A 20,471-nucleotide genomic window follows, 5' to 3' on the forward strand; every position below is an offset into this window, starting at 1 on the left:
CGCTGGCTCGCGGAGGGGCGGGCGGTCCCCTCGCCAGCAGGTCGCCGACGTTTGGGAGCGTAGGAAACAGGGGCTTGACTAGTTAGAAACGGGCCTCCGAAACGCGCACTGCATAAAACCTTGTCCCCAGTCCCCAAGCGCAGGGTCGGGGAAATGGAACCCCGACCTCAGCCCCACTGAGCGCCGTGGGGACGGTCGTGGCAAAGCCTCTGTCTCTGCGGTCAATCCCAAGGTTATCCAAACTCCGGCCGCAGACAGCGCTCACGGCCGCGCGGATAGCCGGGCCCGCCCCAGGAAGGCTGGGCCTGGGGAGCGCGCAGACTCCGCCCCCCGCCCGGGATTGGCGCGCCGGTCGCGGGCGGAGACCGAGTCCGCGCCGTATAAATATTCATGAGCCGGCCGGGGCACAGCAGGGCCGGAGCGGGAAGTTGGCGAGGGGCGCTGCTCCCGCCGAGGAGGAGGCGGCGGCGGGGCGCTGGCGCGCCGCTCAGGTGTCCGCTCCGCCTTCCGGCCTGAATTTAGCTCCGTGAGTCCAGCGAGAAGGGGACCGCCGACACCTCGCCCTACTGCCGGCCCGAGCGCGACGCGGACTTCCACCGGAGGCGGGGCCCGTCATCCCGGCGGCGGACCGACGGACCGACGCCGGGGACAGAGGGCGGTGGCCTCGGCGGAGGCGGGCCCCGAACCCCGGCGGCAGCCGCGCGGCCTTAGGGGCGAGCATGAGCCCCGGGACGCCGAAAGGGGGCCGCAGGGGCTGAACCGGGCGCGGAGCGGCCTGGCCCAGCCATCTTGACTGCGCACAGCGGCCCGCCCGAGAGGAAACTTGCTGCGCCGCCGCCCTAGGTGCCCGGCAAAGTCACCGGCGCGCGCGGAGAAAGCGAGCGAGAGAGGGACGATGAGCCGGGGGCCGGCCACTGTGCCCTGCGAGGGCTGAGCCCGGCCGGAGTGAGCGGGGCAGACCCGGGGACCGGGGTGCCCTCCGGCAGCCACCCTCGTCTCCCGCAGCGCTGTGAGGACGCGTCCCGCGAAGGGACCAGGCTATCGGCAGACCTCCCCCCGCTCCCGGGAGAGGCAGGAGAGAGCCCGGCAGGGCGCCCTCTCTCCCCTCCTCCGGCGCTCTTGCAGGATCTCCCAGCGCCACTCCGCGCGCCGCCCGGAGGGCGAAGGCGCGTGGCCGAGGCGCGCAGCATGGAGTGGGGTTACCTGTTGGAAGTGACCTCGTTGCTGGCAGCCTTGGCGCTACTGCAGCGCTCCAGCGGCGCTGCGGCCGCCTCGGCCAAGGAGCTGGCGTGCCAGGAGATCACCGTGCCGCTATGCAAGGGCATCGGCTACAACTACACCTATATGCCCAACCAGTTCAACCACGACACGCAGGACGAGGCGGGCCTGGAGGTGCACCAATTTTGGCCGCTGGTGGAGATCCAGTGCTCGCCCGACCTCAAGTTCTTCCTGTGCAGCATGTACACGCCCATCTGCCTGGAGGACTACAAGAAGCCCCTGCCTCCCTGCCGCTCGGTATGCGAGCGTGCCAAGGCCGGCTGCGCGCCCCTCATGCGCCAGTACGGCTTCGCCTGGCCCGACCGCATGCGCTGCGACAGGCTGCCCGAGCAGGGCAACCCTGACACGCTGTGCATGGACTACAACCGCACCGACCTCACCACGGCCGCGCCCAGCCCACCGCGGCGCCCGCCGCCGCCGCCGCCGCCCGGTGAGCAGCCGCCCTCCGGCAGCGGCCACGGCCGCCCGCCTGGGGCCCGGCCCCCGTCGCGCGGCAGGGGCGGCGGCGGGGACGCGGCTGCGCCCCCCGCGCGCGGCGGCGGCAGTGGCGGCGGAGGCGGGAAGGCGCGGCCCCCTGGCGGAGGCGCGGCGCCCTGCGAGCCGGGCTGCCAGTGCCGCGCGCCCATGGTGAGCGTGTCCAGCGAGCGGCACCCTCTCTATAATCGCGTCAAGACGGGCCAGATCGCCAACTGCGCGCTGCCCTGCCACAACCCGTTCTTCAGCCAGGACGAGCGCGCCTTCACCGTCTTCTGGATAGGTCTGTGGTCGGTGCTCTGCTTCGTGTCCACCTTCGCTACCGTCTCCACCTTCCTCATTGACATGGAGCGCTTCAAGTACCCCGAGCGGCCCATCATTTTCCTCTCGGCCTGCTACCTCTTCGTGTCCGTTGGCTACCTGGTGCGCCTGGTGGCCGGCCACGAGAAGGTGGCGTGCAGCGGCGGCGCCGGGGCCGCAGGCGGGGCGGGGGGCGCCGGGGGCGCGGCGGCGGGCGCGGGGGCGGCGGGCGCGGGCGCGGGCGGCCCGGGCGGGCGCGGCGAGTACGAGGAGCTGGGTGCCGTGGAGCAGCACGTGCGCTACGAGACCACGGGCCCGGCGCTGTGCACCGTAGTCTTCCTGCTCGTCTACTTCTTCGGCATGGCCAGCTCCATCTGGTGGGTGATCCTGTCGCTCACGTGGTTCCTGGCGGCGGGCATGAAATGGGGCAATGAGGCCATCGCCGGCTACTCGCAGTACTTCCACCTGGCCGCGTGGCTCGTGCCCAGCGTCAAGTCTATCGCCGTGCTGGCGCTCAGCTCGGTGGACGGCGACCCGGTGGCGGGCATCTGCTACGTGGGCAACCAGAGCCTGGACAACCTGCGCGGCTTCGTGCTGGCGCCGCTCGTCATCTACCTCTTCATCGGCACCATGTTCCTGCTGGCCGGCTTCGTGTCGCTCTTCCGCATCCGCTCGGTCATCAAGCAGCAGGGCGGCCCCACCAAGACACACAAGCTGGAGAAGCTCATGATCCGCCTGGGCCTCTTCACCGTGCTCTACACCGTGCCCGCCGCCGTCGTGGTCGCCTGCCTCTTCTACGAGCAGCACAACCGCCCGCGCTGGGAGGCCACGCACAACTGCCCGTGCCTGCGGGACCTGCAGCCGGACCAGGCGCGCCGGCCCGACTACGCCGTCTTCATGCTCAAGTACTTCATGTGCCTGGTGGTGGGCATCACGTCGGGCGTGTGGGTCTGGTCCGGCAAGACGCTCGAGTCGTGGCGCGCGCTGTGCACCCGCTGCTGCTGGGCCAGCAAGGGCGCGGGCGCGGCCGGCGCGGGCGCGGCGGGGGGCGGCCCCGGGGGCGGGGGCCCGGGGGCCGGCGGGGGCGTGGGGCCGGGCGGCGGGGCGGGCTCCCTGTACAGCGACGTCAGCACCGGCCTGACGTGGCGGTCTGGCACGGCCAGCTCCGTGTCTTATCCAAAGCAGATGCCATTGTCCCAGGTCTGAGCGGAGGGGAGGGGGCGCCCGGGAGGGCTGGAGAGGGGGCGAGGAGACCGAGTGTTGCGGGTGGGGGGGACACTCGGAGGCAGAGGGTCCCCCCCTTCACCGTGTTGATTGCTATTAGCATGATAATGAACTCTTAATGGTATCCATTAGCTGGGACTCGCTTAGAACAAAGTACCTGGCATTGAAGGCTCCCAGACCCAGCCCCCGTTCCTCCACCGACGGGCGAGGAATTCCTCCCGCCAGGCGTTAATTTGTCTTGGCAGAGGAGCGTGAGCTCTGCTGCCGCGTTTCCAGGACCCAAGGTTTGGAGCCCTCGCTGGTTGCCATTTGCTGAGCTTGAAGCCAGACCTACAGATTTCACCTGAGGGACCTAGTTTCCGCCCTCGACTCTCCTGCGTAAACCCTCACCCCTAACACGTCCTAGAGGAGGGATGACCGCGACCTAATGGGATTGCACGGTTTGGGTATTCTTAATGACCAGGCAGATGCCTTAAGTAAACAAACAAGAAATGTCTTAATTATACACCCCAAGTAAATACGGGTTTCTTACATTAGAGGATGTATTTATATAATTATTTGTTAAATTGTAAAAATGTGTAAAATATGTACATATCCAAAGATATACAGTCTGTACATTTTCTGTAAAAAGTTTAGAGGCCACCCCTGTAAGAACAAATATAAGTATTCTATTTTGGCAATAAAATGACTTTTGATAAATGATTTAAACATTGCCCTCTCCCCCTGCCTCTCCTAAACTGTTAAACCTTGAAAGTGCTTTTTGCTGAGGGCCCGTTGGAAACACGGACATTTGCTAGTTTCTCATTATGTGTGCTGCCCTTAGGCATGGAGAAAATGACCTGTTAAACTCTAGTTCCTAAGTTGTTAGCAAAGTTGAAATATCACTATTGAACTGGAATCACGATTAAGATTTTGCATCTTTCCCGAGAAGGTGGTGTTTTTTGAATGGCAGCTCTTTTCTGATCCATGGGTAACAACACTCACCTTAGTGTATGTAAACGGAACTTTTGCAAGGCACTAATTCCACTCCGCCTTGTTATTTATCTTGTATGATATCACTAAAGGCTTCAAACTCCACGTTCGTTTCTCACGTCTGTGATTCTGAAAGCACCTGCTCTTGCGGGACTGAACACACTGCTGAAGGGTAGGGTAGAGGTTAATGTTTTAAACCATCCATCACACTTTACAGTGTTAAGTCACTCGACAATTTGGTGGTAGAGCAGGCGCTCTTTACTGGATTAAACTAACGGGTTAACATCTTAATAACCTTCCAGGCTTGTGTATATCACATGTGCTCCTTTTCCTAGAGAAAAAGCTATTGTTCCTCTGTCAAGACTAAGCTAATTGATTTGAGCAGAAGGCTGTTGAATTAGCAGAAGAATGCTTTGGCAATTGTTGAACTTTTTACCTGTCTGCCTAGTGGCTCAGCACATCATTCCTTTAAGAGGAACCAAATGAATAGGGTTAATCTGTAGGGAACTTGGTCTTTTGAGTTTGAAAAACTTTGATCTTTTCTCCTCTCCAAATGTGCTGTATAGTCTGAAGTTTCTTTCCCTGCGGCCCGGCTCCTCTTGGTGCAGACCAATTGGCCACCGCGGAGCCTTAAAGTTCTTCCATTAAAGGGATGTGGGACTTTTACTTTAAAAAGGAGAGAGAGCGAGGGAGAGGAAGACTTGTAACAGTTAGTGCAGACCAGAGGCACAAGTGCGCGCAGCCTTTTAAACAGCTTTCCCCGGCATTGTTAGCCAGCCTGCAGGCAGCTAGGCATGGGTTGAAGCATTATAGAAAAGGGCTCTGAATGCCCTACAGGTGGTCTGTGCACATAATCCCCCAATTTAAAGCGTTTTCCTTTGCTGGACAATTGCATTACAAAACTCCCTTCTTTTTCGCTCCTAATTGAACCAATGAACTATTATAAACTACAAGTTTTTCGTAAAAAAAAAAAAAAAAAGAAAAAACCTTCAGTGCCTAAATTCTATTGACTAAATTCTGGCAAGTTTTCTGAACCGAACCTTTTAAAGCACCGGAAGTAAAAGCTTCTTCAGCAGACATTTCTCTTTTTCAGATATTTTTATTCCTCTTGCTTGTTATTTTCGGACAGATTAGCAATAATTTAAAAGTAATTGGTAAGGTTGTGTGTTCAGACTGAAAAGATAGCCCCAGGTCCCTTATTAACCTGTCAATCAAGATAAGAAATGGGCAGCTACCCTAATGATGGGGGGCATCAAACATTGGGGGGCTGGGTGGGGACTTGTTCGCTGCATCCTGCTAAGAAGTTTGTTCTCTTTACTTATCCTAATAGGAATATTTAGTGGTTCAAAAATTTTTTTCTTTTAATGAATAGGATGGAAACTACTTCTTTGACTGATCTTTGTCATGTAAGAGGCTTTTAAGGAGGGTTTCTTGGTAGAAACATTTTGCAAATCCTTTCCAGAGTCATTGGTGTTAATTGGATTTTTAAAATTAGATATACGGGAAGAACACCTACTTTAGCTATCATGCCGATTATATTTTTTTAAAGTCAGAACCACTGTAAAATCTTCACCTCCTGGCAGCTTATATTAAAGAATTACTATTTTGTAACTTGGGTACCAGTGAGTGGCCTGCATCTAACCCATGGGGTGACTCTCATGTACTCTGTGTACATAAACCAACCATAAACTTACACTTTCAGTTATAAAGTTTTAAAGGCAGTTCCCATAGTCTTTGTCACGTATGTGAGAAGGAGGGACAGTTAAAAGACTAGTTAGCATATTGGTTTCCAAGTTTAGCAAGAGTCTCACTATTGACATATTTTCAACTATGTGACGGTGGGAAATGGTCAACTTTGAAGTTTTTTCCTTTGTTAATTCTTCAGTATAGCCTTGTAAAATGCCACATTTGATCACTTTTACAAAATGGCTACAATTCTGAGGACAGCTCTTAGGAGAAAGCTGCACCTGTCATCGCAGGGGCTGATTTTAGAGACTGAAAATTAAAACAGAGCGCTAGTTCCTTGCCTTTAAACCTAAAACTTGAATTGCAAAGTTGCCAGTACCCAAAAGGTATCTGTTAATGGGATTAAAAACTCCAAATTGGTTTGAGGGGTGGGAAAAGGGAGGAAGAGTATTTGGCCATCTGCGTTAGATGAATATAGATGGATCCCTCACCAGACCGTGGAGCCAGTATGAGTTTCTGAAAACCTTGTCAAATATGGGGGGACGAGGAGGGGACAAGGTTACTGTGTGGCTAGAAGATCAATGTAAATAAATTCTAATATGGTTAAAAGCATTAGAAAAGCCAAAGCTCATTAAAAGTACTTGTGGCAGAAGTTATGTGAAACTTTCTTTTTGCTTTATAATGAACGCAATTTGAAAGTACCACAAAACAGAGGGGAAAGTGTATTAGAAGTTTAAGGAGCAAACTTTGTCACCATTACAGTGACACCTGTATTGATGTCACCTGCACTGATGACCTTAAAGGTTTCTGTAAGTCTTCAAAGCTTGAGGGAAGGAAGTCGGATTGTTTTGCCAAAAGAAAAGTCACACATGGAGCCTCACACAGTTGGGAGCACAGGATGCAATTGAAAGCATAGTTACAAAATAGTCCCTTGAGATGCAGCACACAGTGCCCGCGGTGATCAACTTCCACACTTGATACAATACTGCCACCTGGCGATGCTGCAAAGTTCCAGAACCGGAGGATGGGCGGGCTCCCTCATTTCAATTCTTTCAACTACTGAGCCCCCCGCAGTGCAAGCCTGACCCCTGAACAGAGGGCCTGCATCTATTTTGTATTCATAATTTTGAACTCCTTCTCTCAAGAAAAAGATTCCCCAAACTGCATCCGTTTAAGGCCCCAAAAGACCTCAGTTGAGTTAAACCCTCGATACAACAGTTATGCGAAAAATCTAAGCTGGGTTGAAATCCAATGATAGATAGGTCTTTTAAAAAATTGTCTTCTGAGTTACTTTTATTTCAAGAATGAGCAGCTCACCAAAGATTCACCACACCAAAACTTAGTGGGAGAAAGAATAAATCGTGAAGACCATCTGGAGGGGGGCCATGCAGTCGGCTTGTTCATTTCAGTACACGCCTTACCGTCTCCCACCATGAAGTCCATCTGTGGAGTCCGGTGGATGCTCGCCAATGCCGCGCACGAACGCTGCTGGCTTGAGAGGGACGCAGGCTGTCCCCCATCGTCTAGCCAGGTGTTCGTGGAAGCACACCACAGAATAGAAACCGTGCCAGGATACAGGTCAGCCAAAGGGAAGAGAGGGGGAGGCGTCAGTTCTGGAATAGTTGAGCACAGCAGTGTGGGGAGACCAGGCCTGCGAGGAGGGCGTATAGAAAGGGACAGCTTCACGAAGCCGATGTCTGAAGGCTTCTTGCTGCTGAGGATCAGAATGACCGGTAGGGCCAGGTGGGAGGGGGCGGCACTGGTCAAGGGGAAGGGGACCAAAGAAGATCTTAGAGGTCACCTGTGCGATCCTGGAGTTTTCAAGGGGTTATTGAGAACCTTGCTGCTCTGTGAACAAGGAAAAGCAGCGTGACCTAAGAAGATGTGATGGAATGTGGAATCAGAAGTTGTGCTGTATCCAGATCCACAGCCGTTCAGCACGCACACGAAGGTGCCTCATTTTCAGGCCAGGAAACTGATGCCTGAAGCGGACTGGACTTGCCCAAGGTCATACAGCCACGAGCAGAGCTGGGCTTAGAAGCCACAGATCCTACGTGTCACTCCTATTTCCCTAGGCCTTTCCCGCTGCCCTGGTGTCTGCGTACGTCCCTAAGGCCACCAACCACCATGTGCCTCCATCCCTGACATCAGCTCTCCTGGCCGTGTTCAGCCAGTCCCAGAATCCTACCAGAGTCCAGGTTTTCCATGGTCTGGTGCTGACCTACAGAGGAACATTCGAACACACAGCCTGAGAGGCTTTCCGGAGAGCTCCGGGAACGTTTGCCTCTCCGGCCCCTGGCCGCCACGGGCCAGCTCACCTGCTCTGCACTGCCCACATTCACGGTAACACGATAATTGGCCAAGTTCACGTTTTCCTAGTTGATACAAAGGCCCAAGGACACAGTCTGTCTGCTCCTTAGGAGCTGCAGTGACTGGGAGGAAGGAAGGGGTCAGCGGCTGATGGAGTCACACCGGGGAGAGGGCCCCAAAGTGGGAGCACCACGCCCTGGTCAGCAGAGGCGTGGAGCCTCCAGGAAGAAAGCGAAGTGCTGGGTGCTGCAGAGCCGGGCCGGAGCAGCAAACAGTGTGGCTGAGCCCCGCGGAAATCTCTGGAGGGAGAGGACCAACGGGAAGGGAGATGAACTCAGCTGATTTAAACCACAGGCTCCAGGAGATGCCCCAAGAGGATGGTGGTACCCGGAACGGGGCGGCCAGACAAGGATGGAGTGAAGGAGGACCGGCCAGGCAAGAGCAAAGTCAGGATAAATTTTAACTAAATGACCACGTTTTAATGGCTTTCCAAGCCTTGGGGAGAACCATTATTCACCAAGGACAAAGGTACCTATTTAGAGCGCCTTATTTAATGCTCAGGTGAACCGTACACTAATATAAATTAGAAAAACTATTTCCAACGTTCATCTCTAACAAACCTGTTTCTAATTAACTAACACCCTGGCAGTAGCTCTCACCCCTGCCTACGTGCTAGAAGCACTCGGGGTGTTTCTTAAAAACACCATGTCCCGGAAGCACCCCAGACCAGCTGACCCAGAACTTCTGGGCATGGAATCTGGGAATTCAAAGTTTTCTCAGACTACCCCAGGTGAATGATTCTCATGTGTAGGCAGAGTTGAAAGCCAGCAAACTGCAATTGAAGGTGACGTTATGATCTAAAGTGAAACAACAAAATACAACTAGAAGTTAACTAGGCAAACTGCTTTTGTCATCCAATTTAACTAATTTAAATGGAAGTGGTTATTTTTTTTCACCTTAAGTAAATATTTGGGAGAGGACAAGGGTGCCCTCACCTGGTCCAAAGGGAGAACTTCATGCCATGTTGTTTTGAACGGAAGCGCTCGCTACACAGGGCTGTTTTGGATAACCATGCTTTTTCTTTCACTTGTAATGAAACAACCAAAAACTGGGTACATAGGGAATGATTCTTTTAACCTGGAAATTAAACCCAAACGGTAAACCTAGAAGGACCCAATCATGTTGATATATTCTTAGTAGAAGCTATTAAAATTAAAGATACTCTTTTTCTTCAGTAAATGTTTATTTAGTAAAACCAACTCAGCTAGATATGAAGGTTCATCCTGTGGTGACCTGACCTGGGTGTGACTTTCCAAGACCAGGTGATCTGTCACCCTGTAGTCCTAGAGGCAGGTAGGCTGTGATCCTGAATGTATGTCACCATGTGAATCTTTAAAAGTAAACAGTATCTACATAGGTAATACTGATAAACATTTTATATTCAGACACCAAAGTTAATTGATTTAAAAGTTGATTTACTTTTTATTAAGTTCTCTAGAGCTGCGCAACTAGTTGTTTTTAATTTGTTTTGGTTTTTAGTTTGGGGTCCCTTTATTTTCCCCAACATGATGTTCCTGCATTCATCTATTCTTAAATTGAAGACCACATAATTCACTTCTTAAAAATTAAAGTCTTGAATGTGAAACCAAGAAATGTAATCAAGCAGTAAAACATTCTCTGAATGTAAAAAAAAAAAAAAAAAGTAAACTCATACTATCTTACCTGATGCTGGAACTTTGCTCAAGTTTTAGAATTTTTCAGATAACGTTTATTCAGTGCAGAAATCTACTCTTTCTCCAGGTACCCTGAAAGAAGGGACGAGTCCTTGACCAAAGGCCCAGAAAGTGAGATTCATTCCGCAAGTAAACTCTGAGGTTTTCCTGAGTCTACCTAACAAGTATGATCTTAGATCTTAACTGTCACACCTCATCCAATTTCTGTAAGAAAGAGTCTAAGCAGAGGGTCATAGGTCAAACCCATAGACAGGATACAAATTTTGTGTAATACCATTAAAGAGCATGCTTGGCTATACTTAATAGGAACCAAAAAGAAGTCAATTCCAGGAATCAGGACACAGACAATTTTGGGGGGCCAAAAAAGTGGAAGTTGCTAAAATGGAAGTTGTTATTAAAAGGACCTGTTAGAGCCAAACAAAAGGTATCATTTCATAGCATCACTGGGATTAGAAATACAGGATGTAGCTGTAGACATTTAGCTTGTGAAAATGAACATATGTGTGCCCTCATTAAAAATACCCTCCTCGATCCTTGTGGTTTACACTTTATTTGAATCTATGCACTTAGGACATTGGTACAAAGAGAAGAGATTTATCCCTTGGACCTTATCCAGTCACAAGTGATTATTCACTCATCTCTTCACCCAGCCACCCAGTGACCCATGCATTCTTTACCCATGTATGCTCCTTCGTTTCCGGATCAATCAAAATAAGGCTAAGTTTTGCTACAATAACAGACAACTCCAAAATCTCAATGGCTTAATGCAACAAAAAATAATTTATCAGAGAAAGACAAATATCATATGATTTTACTTATATGTGGAATCTGAAAAACAAAACAACACTCAAAGATACAGAGAACAGATGGGTGGTTGCTAGAGGGAAGGGAGATGAGGGGTGGGTGAAATGGGTGAAGAGGTCAAGAGGTACAAACTTCAGTTATAAAATAAATAAATCAGGGCTTCCCTGGTGGCGCAGTGGTTGAGAGTCCGCCTGCCGATGCAGGGGACACGGGTTCGTGCCCCGGTCTGGGAGGATCCCACGTGCCGCGGAGCGGCTGGGCCCGTGAGCCATGGCTGCTGAGCCTGCGCGTCCGGAGCCTGTGCTCCGCAGCGGGAGACGCCACAACAGTGAGAGGCCCGCGTACCGCAAAACAAAATAAATAAATAAAAATAAATCATAGGGATGTAATGTACAAGCATGAGGACATAGTCAATAATATTGTAGTACAAATTTGGAAGTTACTAAGAAAGTAAATCTTAAAAGATCTCATGACAAGAAGAAAAGAAAACTTGGAACTTTGTAGGGTGACAGATGGTAACTAGACTTTTTGTGGGCATCATTTCCCAGTGTATACAAATGTCAAATCACTATGTTGTACACCTGAAACTAATATTATATTGTATGTCAATTATACTTCAATAAAGTAATGATAATACTTTATCACTTGCACCCATTGTCCAGTACGTGTCAGTAGAGGGATTCTTTCCACCTTAGATGCCAGGTTGCTGAAAGCTTTATCTTGGCATGTGCTTCCATTTTCCCTGCATAGGTTGGAAGGGATACAGCCACTGATCCTTAAAGTTTCTGCCTGGAAATGGCAGTGTCATATCTACATGTGTCATTAACCAAAGCAAATCATATGGCCATATTACACCCCAAAGGGTGCAGGGAAGTAACCATGTGCCTGGAAATATTTATTGAATAGCAGTAACGACCACCACAGCTCCCCACAGACTATTCACCACAATTAAGTCTGCCTTCTCCTGAAAGGAGGGAAGTAAAATACAAAAAGAACTGGACTAAGAATTTCTGTGTTCTTGACCTAGTTTTTATTATCAATGTTTCTGGACTCCATTTTCCTCATCCATGAAATGAGGGTAATAATTATTGCGTGGCTCTTCCTTTTTTTTTTTCTCTCTCTCTTTTTTAAGTTGAGGTATAATTGACGTACTATCACTCTGCCCTTCTCACACAATTCTTCTGAGAAACAAATGACATGATCGAGAGAAAAATAGTATATTTTAAATCCCTATTTACAAGAAAAAGAAGAAAAATCAAGATATAAGTATAGGGCTTCCCTGGTGGCGCAGCGGTTGAGAGTCCGCCTGCCGATGCAGGGGACACGGGTTCGTGCCCCGGTCCGGGAAGATCCCACATGCCGCAGAGCGGCTGGGCCCGTAAGCCATGGCCGCTGAGCCTGCGCATCCGGAGCCTGTGCTCCGCAACGGGAGAGGCCACAACAGTGAGACGACTGCGTACCGCAAAAAAAAAAAAAAAAAAAAAAAAAAAAATATATATATATATATATATATATATATATGTATAAACTCAATGAGATGCTTGTGACTTCCACTGTCCTTATAATGGTTAAATGTTAGTGCTTTAACCCACTCAGAAGAGAGAATTTCTATTATTTTTTAAAATTTTATGCTGTTCTAAAAATCCATTCATTCAGCACATGTCTGTCGAGCACCTACTGTGCAGGGAACTGGGAATTACACTTCAGCATCTCCGTGAACCGCCATGATATGAGAGGGGATTCAAGGCACTGTGTTCACAGCTGCAGACACTTTCTTCATGTGAAACTCACTGGAGAAAATGAACACCCAGTAGAGCTAAACAGCAAGAAGAATAAAGAGGAGAGAAAAATAGAGAAGAAAGTTTACGAGAAGCAAAGTTTGGATGAAGCCAAAAAAAAAAAAAAGTTTAACCAGAGTTGCAACAAAATGCTGCAAAGCCCATTAGCAATCCTACCTCCATACCCAGTTCCCACAGTGAAGATGTGTAGTTCTACTTGCTGGAAAACCTTGCCCTTCATAACTTTTATGCTGGAAAGTTGGATTTCATATGAAGGAAATGACTAAGTCTGAAATACTGTAGGTTTAAAATGACTCACATACTCTTCAGATTAATAGAACCTAACACTGTATTATGCTTTGTGTATTTGCATTTCAAAATTCTCAGAGGATTTAGCAGTCTGAGACCAAAGATTGGATTTTTCCAAATCACACGGAAGCTTTTAAATCCAAGTTTATTCTAATTAAAGGATGAATGCGGTGAATTCCATGACTTTCCAGCACAATCGTGTTGTGCCAGCTCAAGAAGGATTAATGCAAGACTAACACAGAAGTTTCCAAGTTCAATAAAGCGAGGGTGGGTCTGCGGAAAGTCGGGAACTCTTTTCCAGGCCCCTAAAGTTACCAATTTAGTTTTACAGTAAGCTGTTCATTAGCTTGGGTGAGAAGTGTCAAGTTAACAAAAAAAGGTGTCAATTCCACTTGGATTATCAGCAGTGTGATTTCCCAGCACAATCAAAACTCTACTGACACAACCTGGATGCCACTCTACGCCCAGTTCTATGTGAGTCTCTGGGCCTATATTTTGCCTCCAAATCTCCCACAACACCCCCATTGGACCAGCCTCCATCCAGAGGCACCCTGCTGGGCTGGGGGCAAGCACCCATTTGAGAAGTAGAGGAAGTGTGTCTCTGGGGTCCCTCCACCCTTGTTCTGTGTCCTCCATATTTCCTTCTCTGGTACGACGTTCCATCCTGCTTCCTTTTATTTACAATGAACTTCATTATAGTCTCTTCACCAATCAAATCCAACAAGCCTCCAAGGAAAAGAATACAAAACAGAGTACATGCCCCATCCAAACCAGAATTTCTGGGAGGTATTAAAAAAAAAAAAGTAATTTATGGGACTTCCCTGGTGGTGCAGTGGTTAAGAATCTGCCTGCCAATGCAGGGACACAGGTTCGAGCCCTGGTCTGGGAAGATCCCACATGCCGCAGAACAGCTAAGCCCGTGTGCCACAACTACTGAGCCTGCATGCCACAACTACTGAAGCCCATGACCTAGAGCCTGTGCTCTGCAACAAGAGAAGCCACCGCAATGAGAAGCCCATGCACTGCAACGAAGAGTAGCCCCCCCTCGCCACAACTACAGAAAGCCCGCGTGCAGCAACAAAGACCCAACAAAGCCAAAAATAAAATGTAATATAGAAAGCATGCTTTCTGACCCAACTAATGAATAACAATTTATTAGGAAACATTGGTGTTAGAAACACATGCAGGGTTATTGGCAAGGTCCCCTGGGGAGATATACCTGGACAGAGTCTCCCAGTACCCCCAAGGAGACCACATGCACTCCCTCATCTTGGGGTGACTCAAGGGAGTCTTGTTTTGTTTTGTTTTGTTTTGTTTTGATCTTTACTGGAGTATAATTGCTATACAATGTTGTGTTAGTTTCTGCTGTATAACAAAGTGAATCAGCTATACATATACATATATTCCCATATCCCCTCCCTCTTGTGTCTCCTTCCCACCCTCCCTATCCCACCCCTCTAGGTGGTCACAAAGCACCGAGCTGATCTCCCTGTGCTATGCGGCAGCTTCCCACTCGCTATCTGTTTTACATGTGGTAGTATATATTAGTCCATGCCACTCTCTCACTTCGTCCCAGGTTACCCTTCCCCCTCCCCGTGTCCTCAAGTCCATTCTCTATGTCCCTCCCCTAGGTTCATCAGAACCATTTTTTTTTCTTAGATTCCATATATATGTGTTAGCATATGGTATTTGTTTTTCTCTTTCTGACTTACTTCACTCTGTATGACAAACTCTAGGTCCATCCACCTCCCTACAAATAACTCAATTTCATTTCTTTTTATGGCTGAGTAATATTCCATTGTATATATGTGCCACATCTTCTTGATCCATTCATCTGTCGATGGACACTTAGGTTGCTTCCATGTCCTGGCTATTGTAAATAGTGCTGCAGTGAACAGTGTGGTACATGACTCTTTTTGAATTGTGGCTTTCTCAGGGTATATGCCCAGTAGTGGGATTGCTGGGTCATATGGTAGTCGTATTTTTAGTTTTTCAAGGAACCTCCATACTGTTCTCCATAGTGGCTGTATCACTTTACGTTCCCACCAACAGTGCAAGAGTGTTCCCTTTTCTCTACACCCTCTCCAGCATTTATTGTTTCTAGATTTTTTGATGATGGCCATTCTGACTGGTGTGAGGTGATACCTCATTGTAGTTTTGATTTGCATTTCTCTAATGATTAGTGATGTTGAGTATCCTTTCATGGGTTTGTTGGCAATATGTATATCTTCTTTGGAGAAATGTCTATTTAGGTCTTCTGCCCATTTTGGGATTGGGTTGTTTGTTTTTTCTTATATTGAGCTGCATGAGCTGCTTGTATATTTTGGAGATTAATCCACATCAGTTGCTTCATTTGCAAATATTTTCTCCCATTCTGAGGGTTGTCTTTTCATCTTGTTTATGGTTCCCTTTGCTGTGCAAAAGCTTTTAAGTTTCACTAGGTCCCATTTATTTATTTTTGTTTTTATTTCCATTTCTCTAAAGGGAGTCTTTTTGGGCTTCTGTTGGCCCTATTTAGAGATGTGGAGTTACCAACAGATCAGCTAGGCCCTTAGACCTCTTTGACCCCCACACACAAAGGCAAGTCACCATTCCTCCACTTTCCCAAATGTCCAAGGCCACTAGGTTCCCTCTGCACCCTGTCCCCACATGCTGTTACCCAGCCTCACAATGATGGGGCCTTAAACTCTGCCTCTGGTCCTTCATCTTGGTGTTTGCCCTGATCTCCTCAAGCACCAGCTCCCTGCCTGGGCTCCCTTCTCTGTCCCTTGGCGTCTCTCACACAAAGTTGGTCTTTGTGACTCTAGTCTCTCCTCCTTTTCTCCCTCTTCCCACTTGGGTACCAACCTCTTCTCCCCTCCATCCCCAAGAAGTCCACCCCCTTCCCTGAACTTATCATCTTCCTCCTCCTCCTCTTATCACAATCATTGATCTGTCATGATCAACAAAGTGATTGCTGATACCAGGTGATACAGGGAGCAGTTTCTCCCAAAGCCTTGGGACTTTAAAAGGTATCCAAGCTTGAATATTTAATTCAAGGGCTGAATCTTGATGAGTAATATCAAACATCAGCCATGGATGGGCCCCACCCAACTAGAAAAAATTTCCAAGAGTTATAGAAATATCATGTCACGCCTCTGGGGCTTTTACTTTATTGAAGTATAGTTAATTTATAATGTTTCAGCTGTATAGCAAAGTGACTCAGTTTTATTTATTTATTTATATATATATATATACACACACACACACACACACACATGCACGTATATACATATATATGTGTATATATGTATATACAACTTTTATATATATATATATAACTTTTCAGATTCTTTTCTTGTAGGTTATTACAAGATATTGAATATAGTGCCCTGTGCTATACAGTTGGTCCTTGCTGTTTATCAATTTTATACATAGTAGTGTGCACACCTCTGTTTTAAAGACTTGTTGGATTCAGTTTATAAAAAGTGAATTTTAAAAGTTTTATATCACTATTGAACTTTAAGTTGTGTAAGAAGACATGGTTGAGGTTCGTTATGCCCCGAGCAGAGCAGCCCGGCATCTGATCAAAGGGTCAAGTGCAAACAGACTGCTACATACCCAGTGGGAGAGGAACACAGAGTGAGTTCATCGAGCAGCTGAGAAATCCTCTCCTCATGGAAAAATCAGTAGCTGGCAAAGGTAGTACCTCCATGACCGTAAGCGTCCTCTCTGTTCCTGGCCCAGAAAAGGACTGATTAAGAAGCCTCGAGCCGGCCAAGAGTTGATTGCGGCTTAGAGAGGGCTTTTGTCCATAATCAGCCAAAACTTTGCAAGAGGCGGTGGGGTGTGGGGAAAGAACACAGGTTTTGGGAGTCAGATCTATTAATAAATTCCTGCTGCAGTTTCCTTCACTGTGTGGCCTTGAGAAAGTTACCAGTGAGCCTTGGTTTCCTTATCTGTCAGATGGTACCCTCAGGGCTACTGAGAGGATCAAGTGACCAGACCTGTGCTCTTGGCATGCAGTAGACACTCAGTTAATGCCCTTCTCCTCCAGCCAGAGGGACACAGGCTGATCTCTTGTGCGGGTCCTTGGTCAGCTTCCTTCTCCGTTCCCTATGGCAGCTGTTCCAGACTTTCTCCAAACACACTTGCCCACAGACACTCCCCACACTCCCGTGAGCATCCCGTCTGCTCCGCCCTGACCCCCTTGCCTCTGGTCTCCAAGGAGACATCTCCCCTCCACTCAGGGCCGATCCCCTCACCTGCATTCTTTGTCTGATCGTCCATCAGGTCGAATAGCTGTTCTGTTACTGATTCCTCTTTATCTCATGTCTTCAAACCTTCCTTCTGTGCTGCCATCTCCCCATAGTTTTAAGTTTCTCCTGTGTTAAAATTAACTTGAAAAACTGCCTATTGAACACCTACCTGGCGCCAGACACTATGCCCTATATTGGGGCTACAGTGGGGAACTTGGAGTTTATCGTACCTTCCCTAACTTTTCATTTGTACACTGAGCCCCACTATCTATCCTGTAGGGGGGCTATGACAGATTCAATCAGAAAATCCAGACAGGGGAATTCCCTGGCAGTCCAGTGGTTAGGATTCATCATTTTCACTGCCAGGGCCTGGGTTCAATCCCTGGTCAGGGAACGAAGATCCTGCAAGCCACATGGAGCAGCCAAAAGAAGAAAATCCAGGCAGGGCAGGTAGTAAGCAAGGTCACCAGCTAAGGTGGGAGTGGGGAAGAAGAGTTTAAAATGGTTGATGGGAAGCTAACTAAGAAAACATGGAGTTGGGGGGACAGTGGTGGGGACCCTACTGGAGACTGTGACTTATAGTGGCACCAGTTTGGGTGCTTGGACCAAGCTCTCCAGAAAGGCCAGCCGCTGGGCAGCCCCTTTAGGCCACCGCCCTGGCCCTCTTCTCTCCCCAGCACTCTACCCACTACTGCTGGGGCATCATGTCCATGTGTGTCTGGAAAGTAAAAGTGGCAATAAAAGATAGCAGCATGATGCCATTTAAATAATATTTCCCCCCCCCAAAAAAAAAGATAAATTTCATCTGAGAAAAAGACAATCTGGCAACGAGAACAAACAATGGAAGCAACAGCATAAGGACACTTGAACGAAAGACCAGGTTTGGTATCAACTCATGCCTATAGAAATAATGTTCAGTAAATAAGTAATTCTGCTCTATCCACCAAATCAGGTGCAGGATGCCAGACCCTTCCCCCTGCCAACGACACAGAAATATAAGGAATGGGGGACACGGCGCACATTGGGCCCCCCTGGGGTGTAGTAAATATGATACATCCCATCAGAGGCTTTGGGTGGAGACCCAGGTGGTGTCAGAAAGGAGGACACAGAAGGAACGAGTTTAGAGTTTTAAAGGAATATATAACGGATATCTGACAACTTCTGGAATACTGCGGATCCGCTGTTTGTCCCACCGACTCAGTCTCTGCTCAGGGTGAATAATCGGGGCTGCTTTGCTAGGAGGTCTGGTTGTTATGAGGACACAAGGGACTCACTCCCTCAGAAGTGACCACAGGGATCCTGGTGGTCTCGCTGACACCGTTGGCTCTCTTCCTGTCCCTTAGGGGTTGCCAGAAGCAGAGGACAGAGCGTGGGCACGCGTGCCCGAGGATCTGATAGGGGGTCTACATTGATTACTCCCAAATCTGTCTCCCGCCAAACACCTCTGAGCTCTGGTGCAGTAAGACCGAGTTCCAGCTGGGCACCTCCTGAACGCTCCACAGACAACGCAACCTCGGCACTTCCAAACCAGAAACCATCAGCATCCATCTTCCACCAGGGTTTCCTCTTTGGCGAGAGTTACCAAGTACCCAGGATCTCACCCCTCATCCTCATTCCCCAACCCCACCAATCGGAGCGGTGCAGATTCCACTGCCTCTCGACAGCTCGACAGCTCGGCAGCATCCTTACTTCCAGGTGTACCTGGGCCTGGGGGCTGCCAAGTTGAAATAAAGTAGAGTGGCAGAAGAGCCCAGGAACAGGGCAAGACTAGCTCTTAATCAGGACAGCTGGGAGCCACAAGCTGAAAAACACAGAATTGTGTTTTTGAGTTTAACGTGGACTGAAATTTATTCTGGAGAGGCAATTTCCTCAAGCATGAGGGAAAATCGTGATTTAAATAATTACAACCTGGAATGCACGGAAACACACCTAGCTGATCAAGTTCTTTGAAAAGTTGGCCCAACTTATAAATCTTACTGGATTTAAATTCTCTAATAGGTAAGGATGACTATTTTACTAACTGGTTAATTACTAAAATGTAACTAACATGTGTCACTGTGACTCAGTTCCATGCCCAAGGTCAACTTCACTGACAGACTTAGTGGGGAACTCAGATATGCCATCTACCTGGAGGGAACTCCCCCAAGTTCTAGACAAAGCATGACAGAGAAATGGCATCTTCAGGGTTAGCATTTTAAATTCAACCCACGAAATTATGGAAGCATCACAAATGGTCTGCCTGGAGTCAAAAGTGGTTTAATAGTTGAGAATGTATGCAAACTTTAGTAAGTTTCCTGGAAATTTATCGTAAAGAAATAATCTAATAAGAGAAAAGGGCTGTGTGCCCATGCTATTTTATTGTCTAATATCAAAAACCTAGAAGCACTTTATTCAACAGCAATCGGAATATTCCATAGCAGAGGCTGGGGTTGATGACCAGCATCGTCACTTGGTGGATTATTCCGCATCCATTCAAACGGCTGATAAAGATCAGAGAATCATAAACAATGTGTATGATTGGTGAGCAAGGGGGAAAGCAGAATAAAAGTATTACAAGTGCAGTTATAAATTTTAACACCTAAGAAGCTAAGACTACAAAAAGATGATGATGTTGTGTTATAGAGGGAGGCTAGGGGCATTATTACAAAACTTCTATGTTCTTATATTTCCATTATAACTGTTTTAACTTCAAGAAATGTCTGCCGCTCTAACTTGTAATAAGAGAACAATTGCATTCTTCTACTGTAGACCTCTCATACGGCCTCAAATACCACTATTCAAGACTTATTCAAAACCAACAAGGTCTTACTGGGGAGCACAGGGAACTATATTCAACATCTTGTAATAAACTATAATGGAAAATATGAAAAAGAATATGTATATACGTATGTGTGTGTGAATATATATATGTAGGACTCACTCTATGGGGACCGTGCACCCTCTGTTCATTTGTTAACCTCCTAGAAAGCCTACACTATTGTCAACGTTCAGCTTTGTGAACAACAACCCCTTCTGTCTGACTGCCTTCAGGAAGGCATCCCGGAGAGATGGAAGGACCCAAACCAGCTGGGAGTGGGAAGGCTTGGCCACCAGCTGGCCAGATTTTATTAGATAAGTGACCTCACCTTCCTGGACCTTCATTTACCCAGGTGTAAAATTAGCTCATTAAGTTTGAGTCACTAAGGCCCCTGGCAGATGGAAGATTCCAAGATGATGAGATAGGTGTTGGAGGGAATGGGCTTGGGAGGCCTCCTGCGGGTGCAGTCTAGGGGAGGAGCCGCGGCCAGCAGGGCAGTGAGCAGGTAAGCACCTGAGGGAGGGGCACCCGAAGGGCCCAGGAAGGTGCGGTAGCTTGGCACCCGAGG

The 20,471-nt window shown here is 48.4% G+C and overlaps 1 protein-coding gene across 1 annotated transcript; it reads left to right on the top strand.

Annotated features, from left to right (window-relative positions):
- The first annotated feature begins 414 nt into the window (after positions 1 to 414).
- On the top strand, positions 415 to 4,353 carry FZD8 (frizzled class receptor 8). The gene has a single exon (XM_081228443.1). It carries the CDS (start codon positions 1,189 to 1,191, stop codon positions 3,256 to 3,258), a length of 2,070 nt encoding a protein of 689 aa, XP_081084569.1. The 5' UTR covers positions 415 to 1,188; the 3' UTR covers positions 3,259 to 4,353.
- The last annotated feature ends 16,118 nt before the right edge of the window (positions 4,354 to 20,471 follow it).

Source organism: Mesoplodon bidens, assembly GCF_964165515.1.
Source record: "Mesoplodon bidens genome assembly, chromosome: 3".
NCBI lineage: Eukaryota > Metazoa > Chordata > Mammalia > Artiodactyla > Ziphiidae > Mesoplodon > Mesoplodon bidens.